Source organism: Strongylocentrotus purpuratus, unplaced genomic scaffold, assembly GCF_000002235.5.
Source record: "Strongylocentrotus purpuratus isolate Spur 01 unplaced genomic scaffold, Spur_5.0 spur5_scaffold_10, whole genome shotgun sequence".
In the NCBI taxonomy this organism is placed as follows: Eukaryota; Metazoa; Echinodermata; class Echinoidea; order Camarodonta; family Strongylocentrotidae; genus Strongylocentrotus; species Strongylocentrotus purpuratus.
The window spans coordinates 22,072,176-22,091,878 of NW_022145595.1; the positions used below are offsets into that span (position 1 = coordinate 22,072,176).

The window sequence follows — 19,703 nt, forward strand, 5'->3', positions numbered from 1 at the left end:
ATTTCGTCTCTATTTCTCACTCTATCACCTTCCTTGTTTGTTGTTTGTTGTTTCTTTTCTTTCTCTTTTCTCCTCCACCTCTCTCTCTCACACATACCCTTTCTCCTTCTTTCTTCATCTCTCTCTTTATCTTTTGCTCTCTCTCTCTGGGTGTTTGGATTTAGCGAAACATACTGAATCCATTTTAATTCATGGTGTGTACTGGGTAATTATAAGTAATAGATAACAGCAAATGGTATATTAATAATTGAACAAGATAAACAAAGTAGGTCATTCACTTGTAAAACGTTTACCTCCTAATTTAATGATTTCACGAAAAAAACCACACCATCAAACAAGAGAAATGTATATTTAAATATTGACGATTTAATATGGATAATCAAAACAAGTATTCAAGGTTATTGACGAAGACAATGTTGAAGTCGATGATGATGTTAGTGATGATAATGATGACAGCGATGTTGTCAGTGGCGATGGTGATGAAGCAGTCACATAACGATTTCAGTGATGAGGTCGATGATGATGAAGATGATGACCATTTCCATTTCAAAGTGGTTGGTACCTTTTGCAAAAATGTTTTTGGGACGAACTATATCAACCATTAGATTTCAAATCATACGGTCTAATTGTTTCAGACCACATTACTGCATGGGTGTACGTTTCGTTCAGAGTAACTAAAGGGTGAACCAATTCCATATCGGTTATTTAATTAATTGGAATAAAAGTAAATGGGGGCATCTCCGAAAAAAGGTAAAATTTTCATTTCATTAATAGAGTATCTGTTGTTCCTATTAATAAAATACAGGGCTTGATCTCCACCAGGACTCCTGATGTAGACATGAGTCCCATCAATTGCACCAGAAAACCTGGCAACCTGCAGTACTGGTAGAACTTCTGCTGTGCTGCTTCTACTTCTTCTCTTGATGTTGGGAACTTCATGAATTGTTCCCTTCTTCTCGCAAACGCTTCTGACACGTCTTTGATGACTCTGCATACAGAAGACTGTGAAAGCTGTGCCTCATCACCATGCATCTTTTGGAATGACCCTGTAAAAAAAAATATTTTTAGTGAAATATCAACTAGTACAATTTCTTACAAGTTACATGGCCAGATCAAATTCTCAAACTGAGAAATGTTTAATGTCCTTAAAATTGTAGAATAGATTTTTTTTATTAAATCAGGGCTGTCAACCCTCTTGCATTTAGAGGGAGTCTCATGCCACCATGCCCTTCCTCCCGCTTTGATGTAGAATCTCCCAGTTTATGAAAAAACCTCCTGCAAAACATGGTAACCACAATTTTACCCTTTTACTTTTTCGCTCAGCCCAGATTAAATAGAATTTTAACATAACATTCCCATACTAAATAAGGTAAATTACTCACCAACAGCATAGAATCGAAGTGCTGTCACTACCTGTATATGTATTGGGTTGTTTCTGTCTGTCGTCCTCCTCAGCTCTTCATCCACCAAGTTGATGAGGTAGAGCGCTGTCTCTTTGGAAAACCAGGACCTGGTCCGGAATGACTCATCATCATACACTTCAAAAGGGTTCATGGGTCACGAAGGCCTCTCTGACGTCTGCCTATCAACTCTCTGTTCCGGTCAAGCCGGCGGAGATGGTGAATATATTCAGCCATGCTGTCTCTGTCACAACAAAATAGAAAAAAGTGAATTAAAATTAGAACATGAAATGAAAAAAATGTTATTCATTGTTTATCAAATAAATCCTAGACCCTATGATATTACATGTTTTGCATTCTTTGTATTGTAGACAATCTGATTTTGAATAGCTTTTGCAAACTGTAAACAAAATAGTAACGATAGGCCTAGGTCTAGATCTACTTTGATTGCATTAAAGAAAGGATTGCTATTGATTCATAGACCTACTATTGGTATTGCTTAAATTAGGAAAGATGATGTCACTGAACCTCCATAAGAACGTAGGGGCCAATTCCTGTCATGTTTTGTCTAGTGACTTCCGTTAGACCCTACGGCCTAGGTCTAGACTTAGTTCTAGATCTAGACTACTATTTTGATTTTTTTAAAAATTCCATTTCAATTTCTAAATCTAGGGTCTAGAATAGGGTCTAGATCTAGAGTAGAATCTAGACGTCTAGATCTAGATCTAAGTCTAGATCTACACCTTTTACAATTATTAACAAAATACTTTTCATAAATTCATGCCATGGTTTGGCGTGCTTTGTCCTTTGACTAATTTCTTGAGACTGAGGACTAGAACTAGATCTAGGTCTACGCCTAGCCTAGCTAGGGCTAGGCCTAAGTGTTTGTGTGTATCAGTCCACCACCGACTTCGAGCTCAAGCTCAAGTCTTATTCAGTCAGTACTGAGTGTTAGTGTAGGCCTAGTACTAGAGACTAGTCTAGATCTAGGTCTAGACCAGGCCTCTGTATATAGTAGGCCTAGATTAGACTAGTAAAATCCATCAGCGTGGAAGAATTTTCATTTTCATTTCGTCATTTTTCGTTCTCCTCCGTAAGATGAGAAGCAGCATTAGCAGAGCAGAAAATGCAAATGGAACTGTCGCTACCCCCCCCCCCCCGAGGCCAGGAATATCTCAAATGTCATGATAAACCTATTTTTCTTCCCGAATCACACAATTGTTTGATGTTATAACTTATTTCGTATTGTTTAGCTGGCACATTCGCAATTATTGCGAAATTGCCTCGCCTCGCAGGATTACATAAACAACACAACACAAATACACACGCATGGGTCCGAGCTGCGTTAGGTCTTTCGACAATGTTCGCAAAGGCTGTGCAACTTACGATTGGATTATTATTCGTGCACTTTTTACGCACATAAAACATGTTCAATTGTGCTTTCATTGTAGCTGAGCTGAGAATATGGTACAAATGTGTTGTGAATAACTAAAAATACTTACAATGTAGGCTATCACAGTTGAAAAAACAGCAACTTTGTGAAAGTCTCTTCACTTTGTTTCACCACAAATTTGTCAACAAAATTTGTACGATCGTCTGCGCCAAAAAGCCAAAGCTCGCTGGTATGACGTCATATGACGCGTTAAAACCGTGGGTTAGATTTAGCCCGCTGTTTAAACCCCCCCCCCCCCCCCCCCCCCCCCCCCCCCCCCCCCCCTCTGAGCAGGTTAAAAATATGACGTAATATGACGCGATTTAGCCTGGGTTAAATCTAAACTTCCTTTGTGAATACCAAAATAATGACCCATGGTCTAAAGCTCGGTGTTATGACGTATTATGACGCGATTTAGCCTGGGTTAAATCTAAACCTCCTTTGTGAATTCGGGCCTATCAGTTCGAGCCAGAACCCGGGACAGAGCTCGACGAGGCGCTTGAGGCAGAGACAGCAGCAGACTGGTAGATCTAGACCATGTATAAATTGTCAACTGACTGAGACTGATAAAATATAGACCTTGGCCCCAACTTACAAAGAGTTATGATTGATCCAAATCAATCGCAAGTCCTCCAATCAATCGCAAGTTTGCATTCTCCTATCTCTGATGTACACAATTACGATTGATATCAATCGCAAATAAGCTGCTATCGATATCAAATCTTTGTAAGACCACGTACGCATCAAAATTGAATAATGTTCCGATTCGTCCCAATTTTTTTTGCACACGTTTCAAAAACTCAAAAATCAACAAAAACCAAGCGGAAATAACGGCGATTTTGCTCGCAGGAGACAGGAATGTAGTTTCACAGTTACCATTTAAGAGTCCGTGGTGATAATCTCGTTTCTGTTGGCATATTTCCATTTGCACCAGTTGATAACTGACTGTTGGCATATTTTCATTGCACCAGCTCACTGATAACTGGTCTGTGTGCATATTTCCAGTTGCACCAGTTGATTACTGACTGTTGGCATATTTTCAGTTGAATCTTACAATCACTTGGCAGACTGAGTCCAAAGTTCGACTTGTTTCACATGTGTATTATAGGCAATGGCGAGCTTGCAACCAATTTTGAAAAATTACGGTGGGTGAACTTTCAAAAGTACGTCGGGGTGGATGTGCTTTTCGTTTAAACAAAAAATGAATTTTTAACGATTTAAAAAAAAAACGTCCATAGGCTAACATGTATGGCTGCTGACTCTGACGATAGGGGGCGTTGTGAAATGAGACTAAACGGAGCTATATGACATACTTTGCTTGGCTTATATGGGCAAATGGAGCAGCAGCAAAAAATTGCGTTACAAAAGTACTATCTCAGGTAGATAGTACGTTGGCACATTATAGCTCACGGCCATGAAGTGATGGGAAATCTATCATTGATCAGACCTCGTTTAGACCAATCAGATTGCAAGATTCTTAGTATGCGGGATATAGTTATAATTATATGATAGTAAAATAAGCAAAACAACCCCTATCCCCCCGCCCCTCCTCCTCAAAAAAAAAGTCGATACTTTTCTACTTCCTCGCATTTAATGCAATAGACTGCTAAGCGATTCGCGATTTTGACTTACCAACCAATTTGTGTTGAGCATCCTTTGCACCCTGTTGTTGTGTGCGTCGTATCCTCGAAGTAAGAGCCTAATCGAGATGCCTTTGTGAAAAAGATCATACAAATAGAAATGCGTGTACATATTAAACAGGCATCACCAATCAAAGAGAGAATACACATTGAAAGAACGCTAGCAAAAGCTAAATCTACATGATATTAAAATAAATAAATAGATAGATTGACAGAATTTAATACAAATACCATTTTCTGCAGGATTCATTTTTGGGGAGTCAGAATATGTCGAGGAATCACTTTGTTTGGAGTGGAAATGTTATTGTCATTTAGGGGAAGCGTATGCATGTTCCCTCCCTTTGAAAGCACCCCGGCCCTAAGTCCGATGTGTAAAGTCAATACGGGCCGATTTTGTTTGTGTGTATTACGAGCCGGACTTTGTTGCGTGTACCTCTTTACCGGAGATTTGGGGAACATGAATGCGGTCCCTTCGCTCCCGGAGTGAGGATGCGGGGGTGGTGTGTATGTGTATGTGTGTGTGCATATGTGTGTGTGTGTGAAAAACACGTTAATAATCCTGAGAATAGAGTAATTTAGGCTCTACTTTGGTTTGGATTTAACTCCAAAAGACGTATATAGTCCATTGAAGACAAAGACAAGAAGACGGACTCGAAAAAAATACGTTCGCAATAGATTAACAACCGAAAACATGTCTCCTTCTCCTTGAAATGTCATGCCTAATTCCATCTTTTCAAAGTCTGACTTGTGCACGAGAGTTGGGACGAAGAGTTGGGGAAAAAACACACATATCAATTTCATGGGACAGTTAAGCGTTCACCCGTCCGCACTAAAAAAAAGAGATTTTCAGCGCCCGTTATAAAGGCATGGGAAGGAATCAGAAAATCGTACTTTGGCCGGGTTTGATAGGTTTAGCATTAGTTGTGGAGGCTGTCTAGAATAGATACCAACATCTATAAAAATGCCTGATATTTCCTCTTTGTAATCATGTAACTTTTAATAATTTTCGAAAATAGATAATTCCGTCATTTTTAAGATTTCAAAACACTTATGGGTAGAATTTAGAAGAGATTTAAGCGTAATTTAGAAGAAAAGTGCTTGTTCACGCCCCCTGTGTGACTTTTCCATTGGACTTGCGCGCGAACGGTATAAGCTACAAATTATATACCATGTCGAGAACACAGGTCATTTCCTCAGCTTTCATAATATATTAGATTTATTATGATTGCTTGAAAAATAGGTCCGTCAAAATGACTTGACAAATTGTTATGTCTGTAAGAAAATACAACCTGAAGTGGCTTTCTTGAGTCGATGAGCATATGCAATAGCTATGTATTGCTCGCTCTTACAACGCTGATGTCTAATTGAGCATGATGTTTAATGGTAACAAAATGCCACTTATTCATATATATTAGTTAAATGAATGTAACCAAACTATAAAATAATTATATAGGAACAAATCTTTCCATATCATAAATAACAATACGTTTTCAAAATCAGTGAAATTAAGATGTATTTATAGGTATGTATAGCCATGATTAAGAGATTTTTGTTGTGGGACAGGATTCCGGGCTGTATCCATTCTACATGCAGGGTATACGCGTGTACGTGTACTAGTGCACATGTACCGTATACTACGCGCACTGTATTGCCATTGTATGCGCTTAATATGCCGTGTGTGTTGATATAGGCCTACTGTGTGTGTGATGCGTTGGGGTGTATAGGGGCCTGTGTGTGTGCCATGGCAAAATACATACAACCAGGAATTACTCTCATATCCCTGATACAACGTTCTCCTTGGCTGTACCACATGTTCAGGAGACCCGTGTGATCAAAACAATGATATCATGCACTCTAATTTTAACAAATTAATATATTTTTCTGATGGTCCGAGTCCCAATTTCCACTGTACACAGCTAGGCTTATGAGCCTAACATCATATACCCCCATTTGCTATAATGGATAGGTCCAATGTACGTTTGTTCATCTACGCTCCTGTGCGACGTGTATCCAGCGCGTATCAGTAAAATCTGCGTTTGGCTCCGCACAGTGTTAAGTGCCGGTATTTTCTACGTCGCGTTAACTGTCCAAATCGAGCAAAACTAATTCATATGTTTTTAACCTTCACTGCAGATCCCGACTTCCAATTTAAAAGTAATCTATGCCATATATATCAGACCTGTTCTTGAATATGTTACATCATGACCACAATTTTGTTACCGAATAAAGAGAAGAAGTTACTGAAGAGAATACAAAACTTTCTGTATGTGTAACATTTGTATGTTTATGTAAATTATGCAAATGTGCTTAAGGGTCTCAAATTCCGCACACCTATACCCTATGTTATTACCAAAGAAAAAAATATGTCAGTCACCTACTCAATAGTGTCTGACAGTGAAGTCTAGATTTAATATAAACGGGTTTCCTTGCATAATTTGATGCTAGAACACTGCTATTGTTTTAATTTCACAGATAGGACATTGAGGCGCGTTGGATCAGTTCGAGTGTCTGTAATCACGCGGGCTTCCTGCAACCCGGCCTACATATGGAAAACTTTTAGCCCTAAACGCGCATAAAAGAATACGCACTAAACAACCGCTTTCACAAAGAGAGCGCGCTCAAGTGCACTCTTGCGTGAAAGTACACTGATTGGACTAGTTCAATGCGACAAAGCGGGGGTGCGAGCGCTTGCTCTCGTTGACTACTTACTAACACTAACAAACTAGAATTAGAAATGAAACTCACCTAGTTAAATAAATGCAAAATTACGGTAGACTACATAAGCAGAGGCTTGCCATCACACCGTAGACGAAATCGAACTCATTCCCTCATCCAATGATTATACTGACTTCCCTCTAGTTGGAGTGCAACGACCCATTCGGGTGCGCATGTATAGACATGATGTGGTCTCCGAGATTTTGAGCGCAACGCACACACTCTGTATAATACGCACTGCGTTAAATACACACACTGACCTCTAGCTCTACAGCGATTGCACGGAAGCTATAACTGTGCATTGTTTGTACGGTACGGGCGCACTCGTTGTGAGTAGCTATAGCGCTACACTATCCCAGTCACCTTGGTTTAGTATGAAAAGCTACTTTTTATTGGTTGGAAAATGGCTACCGTTTCCTCTCCACGAAAGAAAACAATCGTTATACCAACGTAAAGGTGGGATGTCAAGGTTTCTGAATCCGTCCGAAGATTTTTTATACGTCACTCGTGTAAAATTTGCCGACTGGTTGACTGAGCGAAACCCGACAAAAAAGGGGAAAAACAGTGCAATCTCCATAGGCAGGCTGAAAAAGTCTAAACTTTTAGGTGAAAATGGCTACCGTTTCCCCTGAAAGAATAATCCCAAATTTAGTATCATTTTTTAAGACGACATTTCAAATTATAAGAAACCGTCCGAAGATTTTTTTAACAAATTTCCATTTTCCTGTAATACCAGCAAATATATCAAAACGTGGCTTTTTTGGTGTACGTTCCCCGTGCTTAACAGGATAAGCGACGAGGCGCAGATGCGCGTAAGTTTTCCATATGTTTGCGTGAAAGCCGCAATCGTCCTAATCCCTATATTCAAAAGACGCATGCGGGAATTCTGCATAAAGAACGCTTCCGTTCCAAATGTCTCCACCACAGAGAGCGATCCTGTCATAGTGAGTTTAACTTATACCAGTTGACCGCCCTCTAGAGGCCTGGGGGTGTTTCATCAACTAAACTCGATTTCGATTTTAAAAATGAATTTTAAGGCCGAATCAGTTTTAGATTAAAACCGATACGTGTGAGCTGTTTCATCAAATCGATTTTAAGCTAAAATAGATTTTTAGGTGTCTGCAATCAAGGCTAGTCAATTTGGGGTAAATCGATCACAAACTTGCCTTGCTAAACTACTGCCAGAGAGTCCTTGAAAAAGTAAGTAAATTCCGTTTTTCTTTCAAAATATTAATTCTGTTGATAAAAAATCTTTTAATTTGGAAGAAGAAAAGTGTTCCTGTGATTTTTTTATAGAATTACATTTGTATTTAACTGAACAAAACTTTAAATAATATCAATTGATATCACCCCCAACTGGGCTAAAAAGTGGACGAATTGCACTATTTCAATCATTTCAGTCCCATTCATATAAATTCATGCAGGTTCAATAGGAATTTTCTACCGACGGTTAGGGCAGGTACAAACTCATTAATCTAGTTTATTCTTGCAGTAGTCTTGTGGTTATAAACAATATACTAGGCCTACTAGTTGATCTGGACCTCTATTCTAGGGCCTAGATCTAGGCCTACTAGATCTATCTATTTATTTAGCGGCCCTTGTCTTGTTTTTGTTGATAATAAAATTAAAAATCAACAGGATCATTGTTGTTTTGACGTTAATATTTTATGAAGAAGAAGATTATTCTGGACTCTAGAGAGTAGAGGGTCTAGAGTGTTGCTGTTAGACCCAAGTTACATTTAGATCTAGTCTAGATGTAGACCTCTAGATTTAGTCTAGGTCTAGATCTAAGTTCTCGGCCTAGATCTAGATCTACTTGATAATGATACTTGATACTAGAGCTAGGGAAGATGTAGACCTAGCCTCTCTAACTAGTATTACTAGGTCTAGATCTAAGGCTCTAGCATACTGCAGTCTGCAGCTCTCTTCTGCTGGACTAGTCCTACTCCTAGATGTGGACCTAGAATCTAGTCTAGACTAGAGCCGAGGTCGATCTACTGGGAGTTGCTCAGTTGGGTCTAGATCTAGTCTAGAATCTATACCTAGCACTACAGTAACAAGTACGATTGTAGACTAGTCTAGTAGGCCTAGGTCTAGGCATATTAATATTAAAACTAGGTCTAGATCTATTAATCAGTAGACTATTAGGGTCACTAAGCCTTAGGCTCCCTATATTATTATTTTTTTCTTAATTTCTTTTTTCTTTTGACAGAGTCAGACTCAAAGATGGAGTGGACCTCAAGACTCAAAAGTTCTCTTCTGCCGTGTCTCTTCTCTCTACAATCTTGGACTTCTCATTCTACTACTAATTTTACCTTGGCCTCTGGCTCAATAAGGAAAGGGTTTGGATATGCAGAATGTACTCAAACTCAATGTCTAGGTGTACAGCTATTGACTCTAGACTAGATCCTCCTGTGGTAAGCGGCCTTGTGAAGTGATCTTTTTACTAGTAAAAATTGCACACCAATATTTAAACAAGTGAAAGGTAAGTTTTTTTGTGTGGTTCTTCTAGACCTAGACCCTACATATAAATAAATTAATAATTTGTTGTTGAGGGTGTAATCTTGATTTTCATTACATTTTCTACGTACAATCACAAACTGATAAATCCATGTAAGGGGAAGTCAAACATGGCATGCAGTGGCGGATCCAGGAATTTCTTACCGGGGGGGGGGGGCACAAAATCGCATGGGGTGAAATATATGAAAAACGATGGAACGAGGCGTCAGCGGCGAGGGAGCAGAGCGACCAAGCGGGGATGGGTCTGGGAGGGGGTCAGAACCCCCTCCCTGAGTAGGAAGCATTTGCAATTTTAGAATTACATTAGGTGCATTTTCAGGCACTTCCTGGAGTAATATGACGTAAAATTGCTTTCTCCTACCCCCTCAAAGAGTAGGGATCCAGGGGCGGATGATGGGATCTGGCTTTTTGCTAAGGGGGGGGGGGGGTTGACCCAGTGACGACACGGAACATCGTCCACGAGCCGCGAAGCGGCGAGGCGATTTTGTTGTTGTTGCTATTTTGAACCCCCGTAAGTGATGTTTTCCTGGCATCTACTGACACAATGGAGACCATAAAAAGCAGTGCATGATAACGTCTTTTTAAATCAAGTAACAGTTTAAGGGGGGTTCGACCCAAAGCCGATGCGGAACATCGTCCACGAGCCGCGAAGTCCGAGCCGGGTAGCGGCAAGGCTATTTTTGTTGTTGTTGCTATTTTGAACCTTTGTAGGTGATGTTTTCCAGGCATCTACTAACACAATGGAGACCATAAAAAGCAGTGCACAATAACGTCTTTTTAAATCAAGTAACAGTTTAAGGGGGGTTTGACCCGATGACGATGCGGATACTGTGTGGGTCTGGACACATGATGGCGTTTTTCTATTCACATCACATTTTCACTTGGCAGCCCAAGGGGGGAGGGGGGGTTAAACCCCTTAACCCCTACCCCATCCCCCCACAGATCCTCCACTGGGATCTTTTGCAAACTGGAAGCAATAAGCATTTCAATGCATGTAGGCGATGGAAAAAAAGTGCTTGCGAAACGGATAGAAACTTCGTGGCCACAGGGATGACAGAAAATAATATGACAATGAAACCAGCAACTGTGGCAGGATTAATGGCGGGGACAATCTGCATGCTGAAAGAGCACTTAGAATAGGTATATCGGAAAATTAATTCAAGACTAAGTTAGAAGTTAGAAGTTAGAAGTTATAAAGGAGATAAAATCTTTGGTATTAGTCTTGTTCGACTTAAAGTTGCATGCCCCCCCGCCCCTCACCCGGTAAAAAAAAACCTTCTTATAATATCATCCCCTTTCTTTCTTTTCCCTTCTCATTATTCTCCTTTTCCCCCTTTTCTCTCCTCCGTCTTTCCGCCTTTCTTCTTTTTCCGCCTTTTCTCTCCTCTTTCTTTCCCTTTCCCCTCCTTTTTCTCCTCTCCCCTTTTCTTTCCTCCCTCTTATCTTCTTCTTTCTCTCTTCCCTTTTTTCTCTTTCCTCTCCTTTTTCTTTCCCTCTCCCTTTTCTCCTTTTCTTTTTTTTTGGCCGGGGGGGGGGGGCACGTGCCCCCTGTGCCCCCCCCCCTGGATCCGCCACTGGCATGTCTAAATCAAAGATAAATGACTACGTCAGCCAGACTGATAAATATTGTACAAATAATAGGGCAGCAATTAATGTATACAAATGTGATTGAACAAACTGTTATGAGCATATATGTATGATGTAAGCTGTTTGTTATTTACCAGCTATGGTATATCTTTCCCTTTTACTCACGACAGGGGAATGTTCATTGATTCTGTGTACAACAGTGTATGGTTCAAGAGTAGGGTAACCGAGATCAAGATTAGACTCCATAGTCAATCTTGCAAATGTCTAAACTTTCAATGTGGTTGGTAACAATGTGTGGGACCAAATTCATGTAAATTGCTATTGTAATTACTGATAAAAATGTACTTATGTTCTGTTGAACACATTAGATACAATGACAAATATTTTTCTGGAAAATAGATGTGCTCTCTTCATCACAATTATGTATCTCTGTTTTAAATCTTAGGTTGCAAAATAAAGAGCTATGGCATCTTCATGTACTGCTAGTTCATGACATATGGACTTTTATTGTCCATCTCTTCAAATTGAAAAGGTAAGCAGTATCATTTACCATAAGTGATCTTATCAGCATGTTCTGTGCTTGCCATTGTTGTCATACCTCTACAGCAGTCATTAAAAATGAAAAGACATTAGTCAGTACATTTTTCATAATCCTTGTAAGAAGTCTAAAACCCATCTTTACCATTCTGTTGTATACAAAATACACAAATGGTTAAGAAAGGATTTTTCTTCTCCAAAGAAAACAATCATTTATCTTCTATAACTAAAACTACTTTTGTCTCAAATTTTTTAAAGAATATTTTGTATTCTTCTTCTTTATTTATTTAGCAATTAAAGTATTTGAAATAAGCATGAATACAAAAGTTGAAGATGGGTTGAAAAATTGCACTAGTATTTACTAATTGATTCATTTTCCCATAACTTTAAATTCTGATTCTAGACTGCAGAGCCTGAATTACCTGCAACGTTATGCTTCCTATGAAACATCAGCCAGCCCACAGATAGAAGCTCCCTTTTCCAGCTTTAAGCAAGAGAGACCACAATGAGATACAGATCTTGGTATCATGGACTGGTCACTTTTACAACCAACACTACTTGTAAAATAAGATTTACAAATTAATTCCTAAGCTATTTCAAAGCTGATTGATGATTAATTTCATATATCAAGAAAATCACATTCTCACCGACTCCGTGACCTAGCTAGATGACAATGTATATCATCCATAGATTAACAAACATGAGTAACAGAAATATTTGTGACCAGTATTACTCTTTTAATCTCCTTAAAAGTAACTCGAATAGAGAGTGGCAGATATCAGCTGCAGTAGTTTTAACAACTGGCTGATACTTTCATAGTAGCACTTTCATTTGTTTCATTTAAAATGTTCTTATTGTATCCCTTGAATGTATTTGCTATGCTCATCATTTACAAAATGTAGATTTCATTCATTAAAGCATAAGCATATTGATTAGACATTAAAATCTGTGTTAATGTTATTTTGTATGTATTTTTTGTCTTTTAAGAAGATAAAAAAAGGGGGGGGGTGAATAGATGAGATTGTATGCTAGCGCATGGTGATAATTATTACATGATGATAAAGGGCAATGATGTGATTCAATAATGGTGTGTTTGTTTGCTGGTGAGTATTCAAATATCCCAGTAATGATCTTGTTATAAGTTAGTGTTTATTTATTCATTTTTGTTCTTTATTTATTTTTGTGTGGGAAGGGGGGGGGGGTGTGTTTATATGAAGAAACAAAATTACTTTGAAAAGGGCGGCAAGCTAAGCGTTGTGATGGGAGTGTCATTTTATGTTTATGAAAGAGAAAGAGAGAGAGAGAGAGAGAGAGAGAGAATGAACGGAATAAGGACACATAATTTTAAGCACATATGGTTAAACAAATATAGAAAAGGGGGCACATAACAAAATGGAAAAACTACATAAAGGAAAAGTGCACTTTTAATAAACAAAAAGGGTTGTTAATCAGATGTAAAAGGGGCACTTTAACCCTATCTAGCATGGGTTATTTTGAAACTGCATAGCCTGGGGGCACTTCTAAGCAGTGACAGATGTAGGGAGCCCGGGCCCCCTCCCCTGGGAAAAAAAAAACGTGTAACGTTAACTCTACCTTTTTTTTGGAGATGGGCCCCCTCCCCTGGCGCTCAAGGGGGGGGGGGTCCTCCCGTGCGTCCATTGGGCGTCCTCCCGTGCCGCCGGTTGGGTAAGGCCCCCCCCCCTCCCAGGCTAGATTGGGTTAAGGAGAAAACGGGCCGCCCATGTATTTTTGAAGAAAAAATGGGCCATTGTGCTCCCCCCACCAGAGTGCCAAATTTGGTATTGATCATGCCTAACTATGATGATTTAAAAAAAAAAAATTGGTTATGAACAAAGATTTGTTCCCCCCCCCCTTTCATTTTTAACAGAATTCTTCATTTTACGATGTATGAAGCTAGCCGACACTTATGCCTTTAAAACCAATGAATGCTGAACATAGCATATCAATAATGCAAAGACTAAGGATAAAATTGATTTTAAATTGATATGGATCACACTCTAAGTTAAAATCGATTTTAAGGCCAAAATCGATTTTATTTATTTAGTGAAACTGCTGCTAAAATCGAAATCAATTTTAGGCCCTTAAAATCGATCAAATCGATTTTAGATCGATTTTAGGGCTGTAGTGAAACACCCCCCTGGTCTGCCCAGTGCTTTTAACTCTCACACTATGCAGGGGCCGCAAAATCGGGTGGCTGGGGCTCTTTTTTAGTAGACACATTTCATTAAAGCTCCGAAAACGGGGTTAATAGATTGTTCGCATGCTCAGACCCACCCCCCACCCCCACTCTCAAAAACGCTCCGCAGCCCCTGCTTTGTACGGTCATAATTTAGATTCCCTTCCCCCAAAGGGAGAACGTATTAAGAAACATTTTTATCACACATTTATACAAGACATACATTAATGCTTTTTCTTCCTTTAATATGTTTCGCTTTGTTGTATCTTCATCTGTCACTTTTTCGTTTCCAAACTTTATTATTTTTGTAGGGTTATCTTAAACAATAATTGACTTCTGGAACATTTATAAACATATGGGCCATTCACTTGACTAATTATGAAAAGATTGTTTAATATTTATGAATGACTTGAGCAAAATATGAGCTGTTTGAACGACAGCGCCGTAAAAACCAATAGTAACAACAACAACAACATCATCAGCAGCTTTCATTTTTTCTCTTTTATCCTAAAGCGAGGTTTTAATTTCGATAATTTCAATACAATTGTACATTAATTAATCAATGATTGAGTGAAATATAACATCGAAATTAAAATATATACAACGATTCTTCCAGCTTAGTATTAGTTTCTTTGATTACACAATCATGCCTTTTAACATTTTTTTAGCAACATCTTGACAATCTTTTTAACGTAACATTTATTAACGAAGAAAGATGGATATTATGTATAAAGTTCAGAAATAAACAATATGTCAGAAATTAGAGCCGTCTCATGTAATGACCTTCGAATTTGTTTTGGGAATAAGGCATGGCTTGCTCAGTACTGTGAGGGTAGTAGCATGAAATGCCATGCACGCAATGTGATTCACATCATATAACCTTGGCAAAGGCATGAGAAAATCAAGTTTTCGGGATTAAAAAGAAAAATTAATGGGATTAAACCGAATAGAGCAATTGATAAAAAGTGAGGACATGACGTCACAAACTGATAACCATCGTGGCAATTTGTGTTGTGATTCTCATTGTTCCATACTTTTACATACTTTTTCAAAAATTCATAAACTTTTTTTGATTGGTTTGTCTGGTTTTTCTGCTTTTATTGAAAGTAAGTTATTTTTCGAGTGGACTTGTCCTTTAAATAGTTGGAAAGCCGACGACTGAAATGCTCTTTTTCAATAAGTCACCCCCACCGTTTACTCAAGGCCGCCGATACATTAGCGCGTTTTAGTGTACTCGGACATTCAATGTTGCCTTTGCCCAACTCCTGGCATTAACCCTAATAAGGCCGGGGGGGGGGGCATCATGCCCCCCCCCCCCCTCCACGATTTTTCTGATTGTTCGGGAACGCATATGGATGGCGCCCTGCCGCTCGCTGACTTTTTTCTTTCATTCTATGCGCCATATATAATAAGTGATTATGATAGATTTTGAGCGAAAGAATGGGAATTAGATAACAAAAAAGTATTAAACAGGGAAACAAGACCCACAAAATGATATTGCTAGTTTAAGTTGACATAAAAGCAAGCGAAGGAAGATGGATATCATATTTAGAATTCAGAAATAAACAGTATGAGTGAGAGAGCTTGGAGAGACAGAAAGATGGACGTAGTCTGTACTGTATACTTTATTATGATATTTGTCTCTCTACTTACCCCCCGGCTCTTTTTTTTGTTTTTTGTTTTTGTTTATATCTTTTCGCTAATGGCCAAAGTATATTAACATCATCAATATAACAAAATAAACATTTTTATCCCCTCGCCGACGAAGTCGGAGGGGATGTAGTAACGCTGCCGTCCGTCCTTCCGTGTGTGCGTGCGTCCAGGCGCGCAGGGGGGGGGGGGGGGTTTGGGGTTAAACCCCCCCCCCTTGAGTTTGTTTTTAAGTGTATGTTTTGTGTATGTTTTTTTTTAAACCCCCCCCCCCCCCCAATGGCTGACCTAAAAAAGGTGACCTTACCCCCCCCCCCCCCCCCCAACGGAACATAATGTCAAATTTTCAAATTTCGAAACCAAAAAAAGAAGAAAAAAGTGTCCTCTTAGGTTTCCGATCCATAAGTTTTGTAATGTTTGACGGATTTTAATGAAATTTGATATGAAGGTTTATGGTATCCAAACACAACCCAAGTTCAATTTCCAAGTATGTAGGTTAAAGGTCATAGCTCATTAAATATGAGAATCTGGTTTCCATTCGATAACTTGAGTAATGTTTGACAAATTTTAATGGTTGTTCAGATAATATTGTAAAAAACTGACTACATTTTTAAACAGGTCGTATTATTTTTTAAACACCCCTTTTAAACGTTGTTTTTGTTGTGTATTATTCATTCCCTAACGTAGTACAAATATTCGACACGAACTCAAGGTATGCTAAAACAACCTTTATTATTTAGCGGTAGAGGGAGCTAAATAGGTATGGCGAATCCTCCGATGCGGAGAAAATTTGACTGCAGGTTTCCTGCAAGAAAAAGACGACACCGTCCTTCAGACAAACACAATGCGGCTTTTGGTGGGCAAATCCCGCCTTCGGGATTAGTGAATGCAGCCTGCCTGCGTGCGTTATTAGTTTAAAACGCCGCGGTTTCTCGTGCATGGTATTTAATGTAAGGCGCCATCCATTGCATATTCATAATTCCTGCAAAGTTCTGCAGAATTTGATGTTGGCTGCAAAAGGGACATAGTATCTTTAAAGAAAACTTTAAAGTGAATGGCCAAATCACCATAAGTTTGTTGTCGTATGATGGAAGATAAAATAAAAATCAAGTTGATAGTCAATTCCATTGACACAAAAACTCATTTTGTTTAAACTAACATATTTCAATTTAAGGAAGTTTCTTTCCCGGGGACCTAGTGACTAGTTATTTCAATTTATTTCCGTATAAAATGAATTTGAATTCACTCGTCACTAGGTCTTCAGGAAAGAAACATCTATAAAGTTATTCGATTAACCTGATATTTATGAATGAACATCAATACACGAAATCCAGTCTGCATTTATTATGTGTTGCTATGTCGGGCAAGCTTTATGGGAATCTTGAAAATGACATTCGAATAGATATGCAAAGGCGTATAATGCTCTTCCTGTTGATGTTAAACCTTCTACCATTGTTTATATCGAACATTTCTGCTCTACAGAATCCATTGATTAAAAAAGAATCTAATGCACATTCCTTATAATTAAATAGTTACCTCCTAATTTTTTCTTTTTATTGCCTGTATCATTTTGTTTTTCTATAGTATCGCTTAATTTGTTGCATTATATTGTACTGTTTAAATAAATTGCTCTTTGCGTCAGCTTAGAACCCTTTAAAAACCAGCGATACCATCTTGTTAATGCTGAGCAGAGCTATTCATACGTATGTATTTTATGTATATATATATATATTTATATATAAATATATACATATATATATATATAGGCGTGAAGAAAATGGTCTAGGAACGTGAGACATAGCTGTACTTTACAAGTTGTCATGTCAAAGTTGAGAATTCTCGCACTTTTATATATGTATCGCTTTGTATGTCTCATGATGTTTTTTTATACGGAAAAAATAATACTGCTAATACTACTACTACTTACTACTAGGCTGACAAGAACATCCTAAATTTAAAAGGTAGCATACAATTTGAATATAAGTAAACCGGTCTAGTACGTTCAAACGAGTCATGGTATACTATTTGCTATATACGTGTTCAAATCACATCCAGTGAAAAAATAACAAATTTAGTAATAACTGGAGACTTTAAATATTCACATCCCATTGAATAGACATCAAATACAAAATCTAGGTTAGAAGCACAAGTAGATACTAATATCAAACTGTCCCGGAGCTTTAACAAATATCATAAAGTAATTAAATCTGATTTCTATATTCCAAAATGTATATATATTAGTTGTATATTGCATTAACAATTTTTTTTGTAGTTATACAAATAACAAGAACAAATAGCCACGTACATTTGCCGTGCACTTCATGTAATAAAGGTTAATGCCATGATTAGCGGATAGACAAAAACATCAATTAAGATCAGAATCATTACTGCACGATTTTACTTCAATAAGTATATTAAATATGTTCAATAGGGTCTCAAACAAATAACCTTATTGCCTTCTATTTAAAAAAATCAAGCATTAAAAATCATCTAATGTATATTGAAAAGAAAGAAACTTGAAATTCAGAGCATTCTTATACATGAAAAGATAGGATAACCGTAATGATCTCATTCATCATGTTGATATAAGGGTATCTTAATAGTACTACCTCTATAACTACTCTGGGATTTCGTACACAATAGCCAACGGGCTTCGTTATGCACATACAAAACCGGTTTATTTCTAAACTTGGCGGACTATACTGATACACTTATATATGCGTGAATATCGGTATAAAAATCCAGATTATATCACTCGCGACATATTTCAACAAAACGTAGCAGTATACTATTGTTCCTACTAGTTAAAAACAAAATGGCGAAAAGACAAACAATTCGTAGCACAAATTTTATCATTTTTTCTCACAATTAAAAAAAAGTATTGTAGAAACTAAGTTAATCGAATCGCAAACGGGACTCTTTACCAATTATAAATCAGAAAAGTAATTTTACTTTAACGAACTCCAATGAGGCCACAAAGGCGACTTTTCAGACCCATAAGACACGATTTGGCAATAAAAACATATAAATTCGTAAACTATAGACCCTTCAGAAAATACAAAAAGCCTGGTTTAAAAAATATATCTTGACGCATAGTTCCCGAAACGCCGAAGGCGGCGCTATATTCATCGAACACTCTATCGGAACACTGTAAATGCTTTCATTAGGAAAGGACCTGTTGTGAATAAAGAGCTCCAGTTTTGTATGATCACGTTTACCCTTTTTCGCTTTAAATACATGGATACAACACTGAACATTTTTAATTACATATGACTTCTTTGAAATTAAATGACTCGAAGGTAATTAGGAGAATTTATCTGTTTTTTGTCAAGTTGTCTGATTTGATGACGTCATTGGCGATTTATAAGCCATTTATAAGCCATCGGCTAGAAAAGTCATTGGCGATTTTTTTTTGGGCGATTTGTAAGCCAAATATTATTTCTCTCACGCATTATTCAATAGCGATTTTCACCGTAGGAAACCACAGAACGCCATCGCATGTTTATCCGCCGGGCACCAAAATTTGTGAAACATGTCTGCAAAGTAACCTGGTGTGTTTGTAAGTAAACTGAAGTTATTTGATTTTATTATTTTTAATCTAACGCACATACAGTACAACATGCAACATGTTCATTATACACCGGTATGAATTAAAATTAATGATGAAATAAAAATTTGTTTGTGACACTGCACCACTCGCCGTGCTGAACCACCCTGTGTGTAGATCTAGTGAAACTTTACAGCACACAACCCATACTAAAAAAAAATTCTTAAAAAATATGATTATTGTAACAAAAAAAAATCTCATTCATGAATTATGTGTCTTTCATTATTATCTTGGCTGTTTGGTTATTTTTTATTCACAAGAGCGCTCAAATCTTCAATCCTGAGCACATTCTTGCAAGGCCCTAGTCTAAGTAACAAGTTAAACACTCCTACTCCTACTCCTAGACCTAGTGCCAATGAGGTGAAACACGACAGTCTTTGACCTCATACTCATAGGTGACAATAGCGCATATACGGGG

At 38.0% G+C, this 19,703-nt stretch overlaps 1 protein-coding gene and 1 long non-coding RNA gene across 3 annotated transcripts; one reads left to right on the forward strand and one right to left on the reverse strand.

The window, feature by feature from the left end:
• Positions 1-346: 346 nt before the first annotated feature.
• Positions 347-2,995, reverse strand: LOC115921729 (putative nuclease HARBI1). Its single transcript, XM_030979771.1, has 3 exons — positions 2,903-2,995; positions 1,383-1,644; positions 347-1,046 (listed from the first exon to the last, which is right to left on the reverse strand). Exons 2-3 carry the CDS (start codon positions 1,552-1,554, stop codon positions 760-762), a joined length of 459 nt encoding a protein of 152 aa, XP_030835631.1. The 5' UTR covers positions 1,555-1,644; positions 2,903-2,995; the 3' UTR covers positions 347-759.
• A 5,252-nt stretch (positions 2,996-8,247) lies between these two features.
• LOC115921730 lies at positions 8,248-12,432 on the forward strand. Of its 2 annotated transcripts, none has more exons than XR_004063075.1 (3): positions 8,248-8,387; positions 11,740-11,826; positions 12,235-12,432. It is a non-coding gene; the product is annotated as an uncharacterized LOC115921730 (long non-coding RNA). The 2 variants fall into 2 exon arrangements; XR_004063074.1 differs by lacking the exon at positions 8,248-8,387 and adding an exon at positions 9,582-9,672.
• The last annotated feature ends 7,271 nt before the right edge of the window (positions 12,433-19,703 follow it).

Bases quoted from the DNA above. Each gene is read 5' to 3' on its own strand.
- LOC115921729 (XM_030979771.1), bottom strand. From the start codon at position 1,554: ATGAACCCTTTTGAAGTGTATGATGATGAGTCATTCCGGACCAGGTCC. The intron at 1,047-1,382 runs GTGAGTAATTTA...TTTTTTTTACAG, and splicing joins ACTTCGATTCTATGCTGTTG to GGTCATTCCAAAAGATGCAT.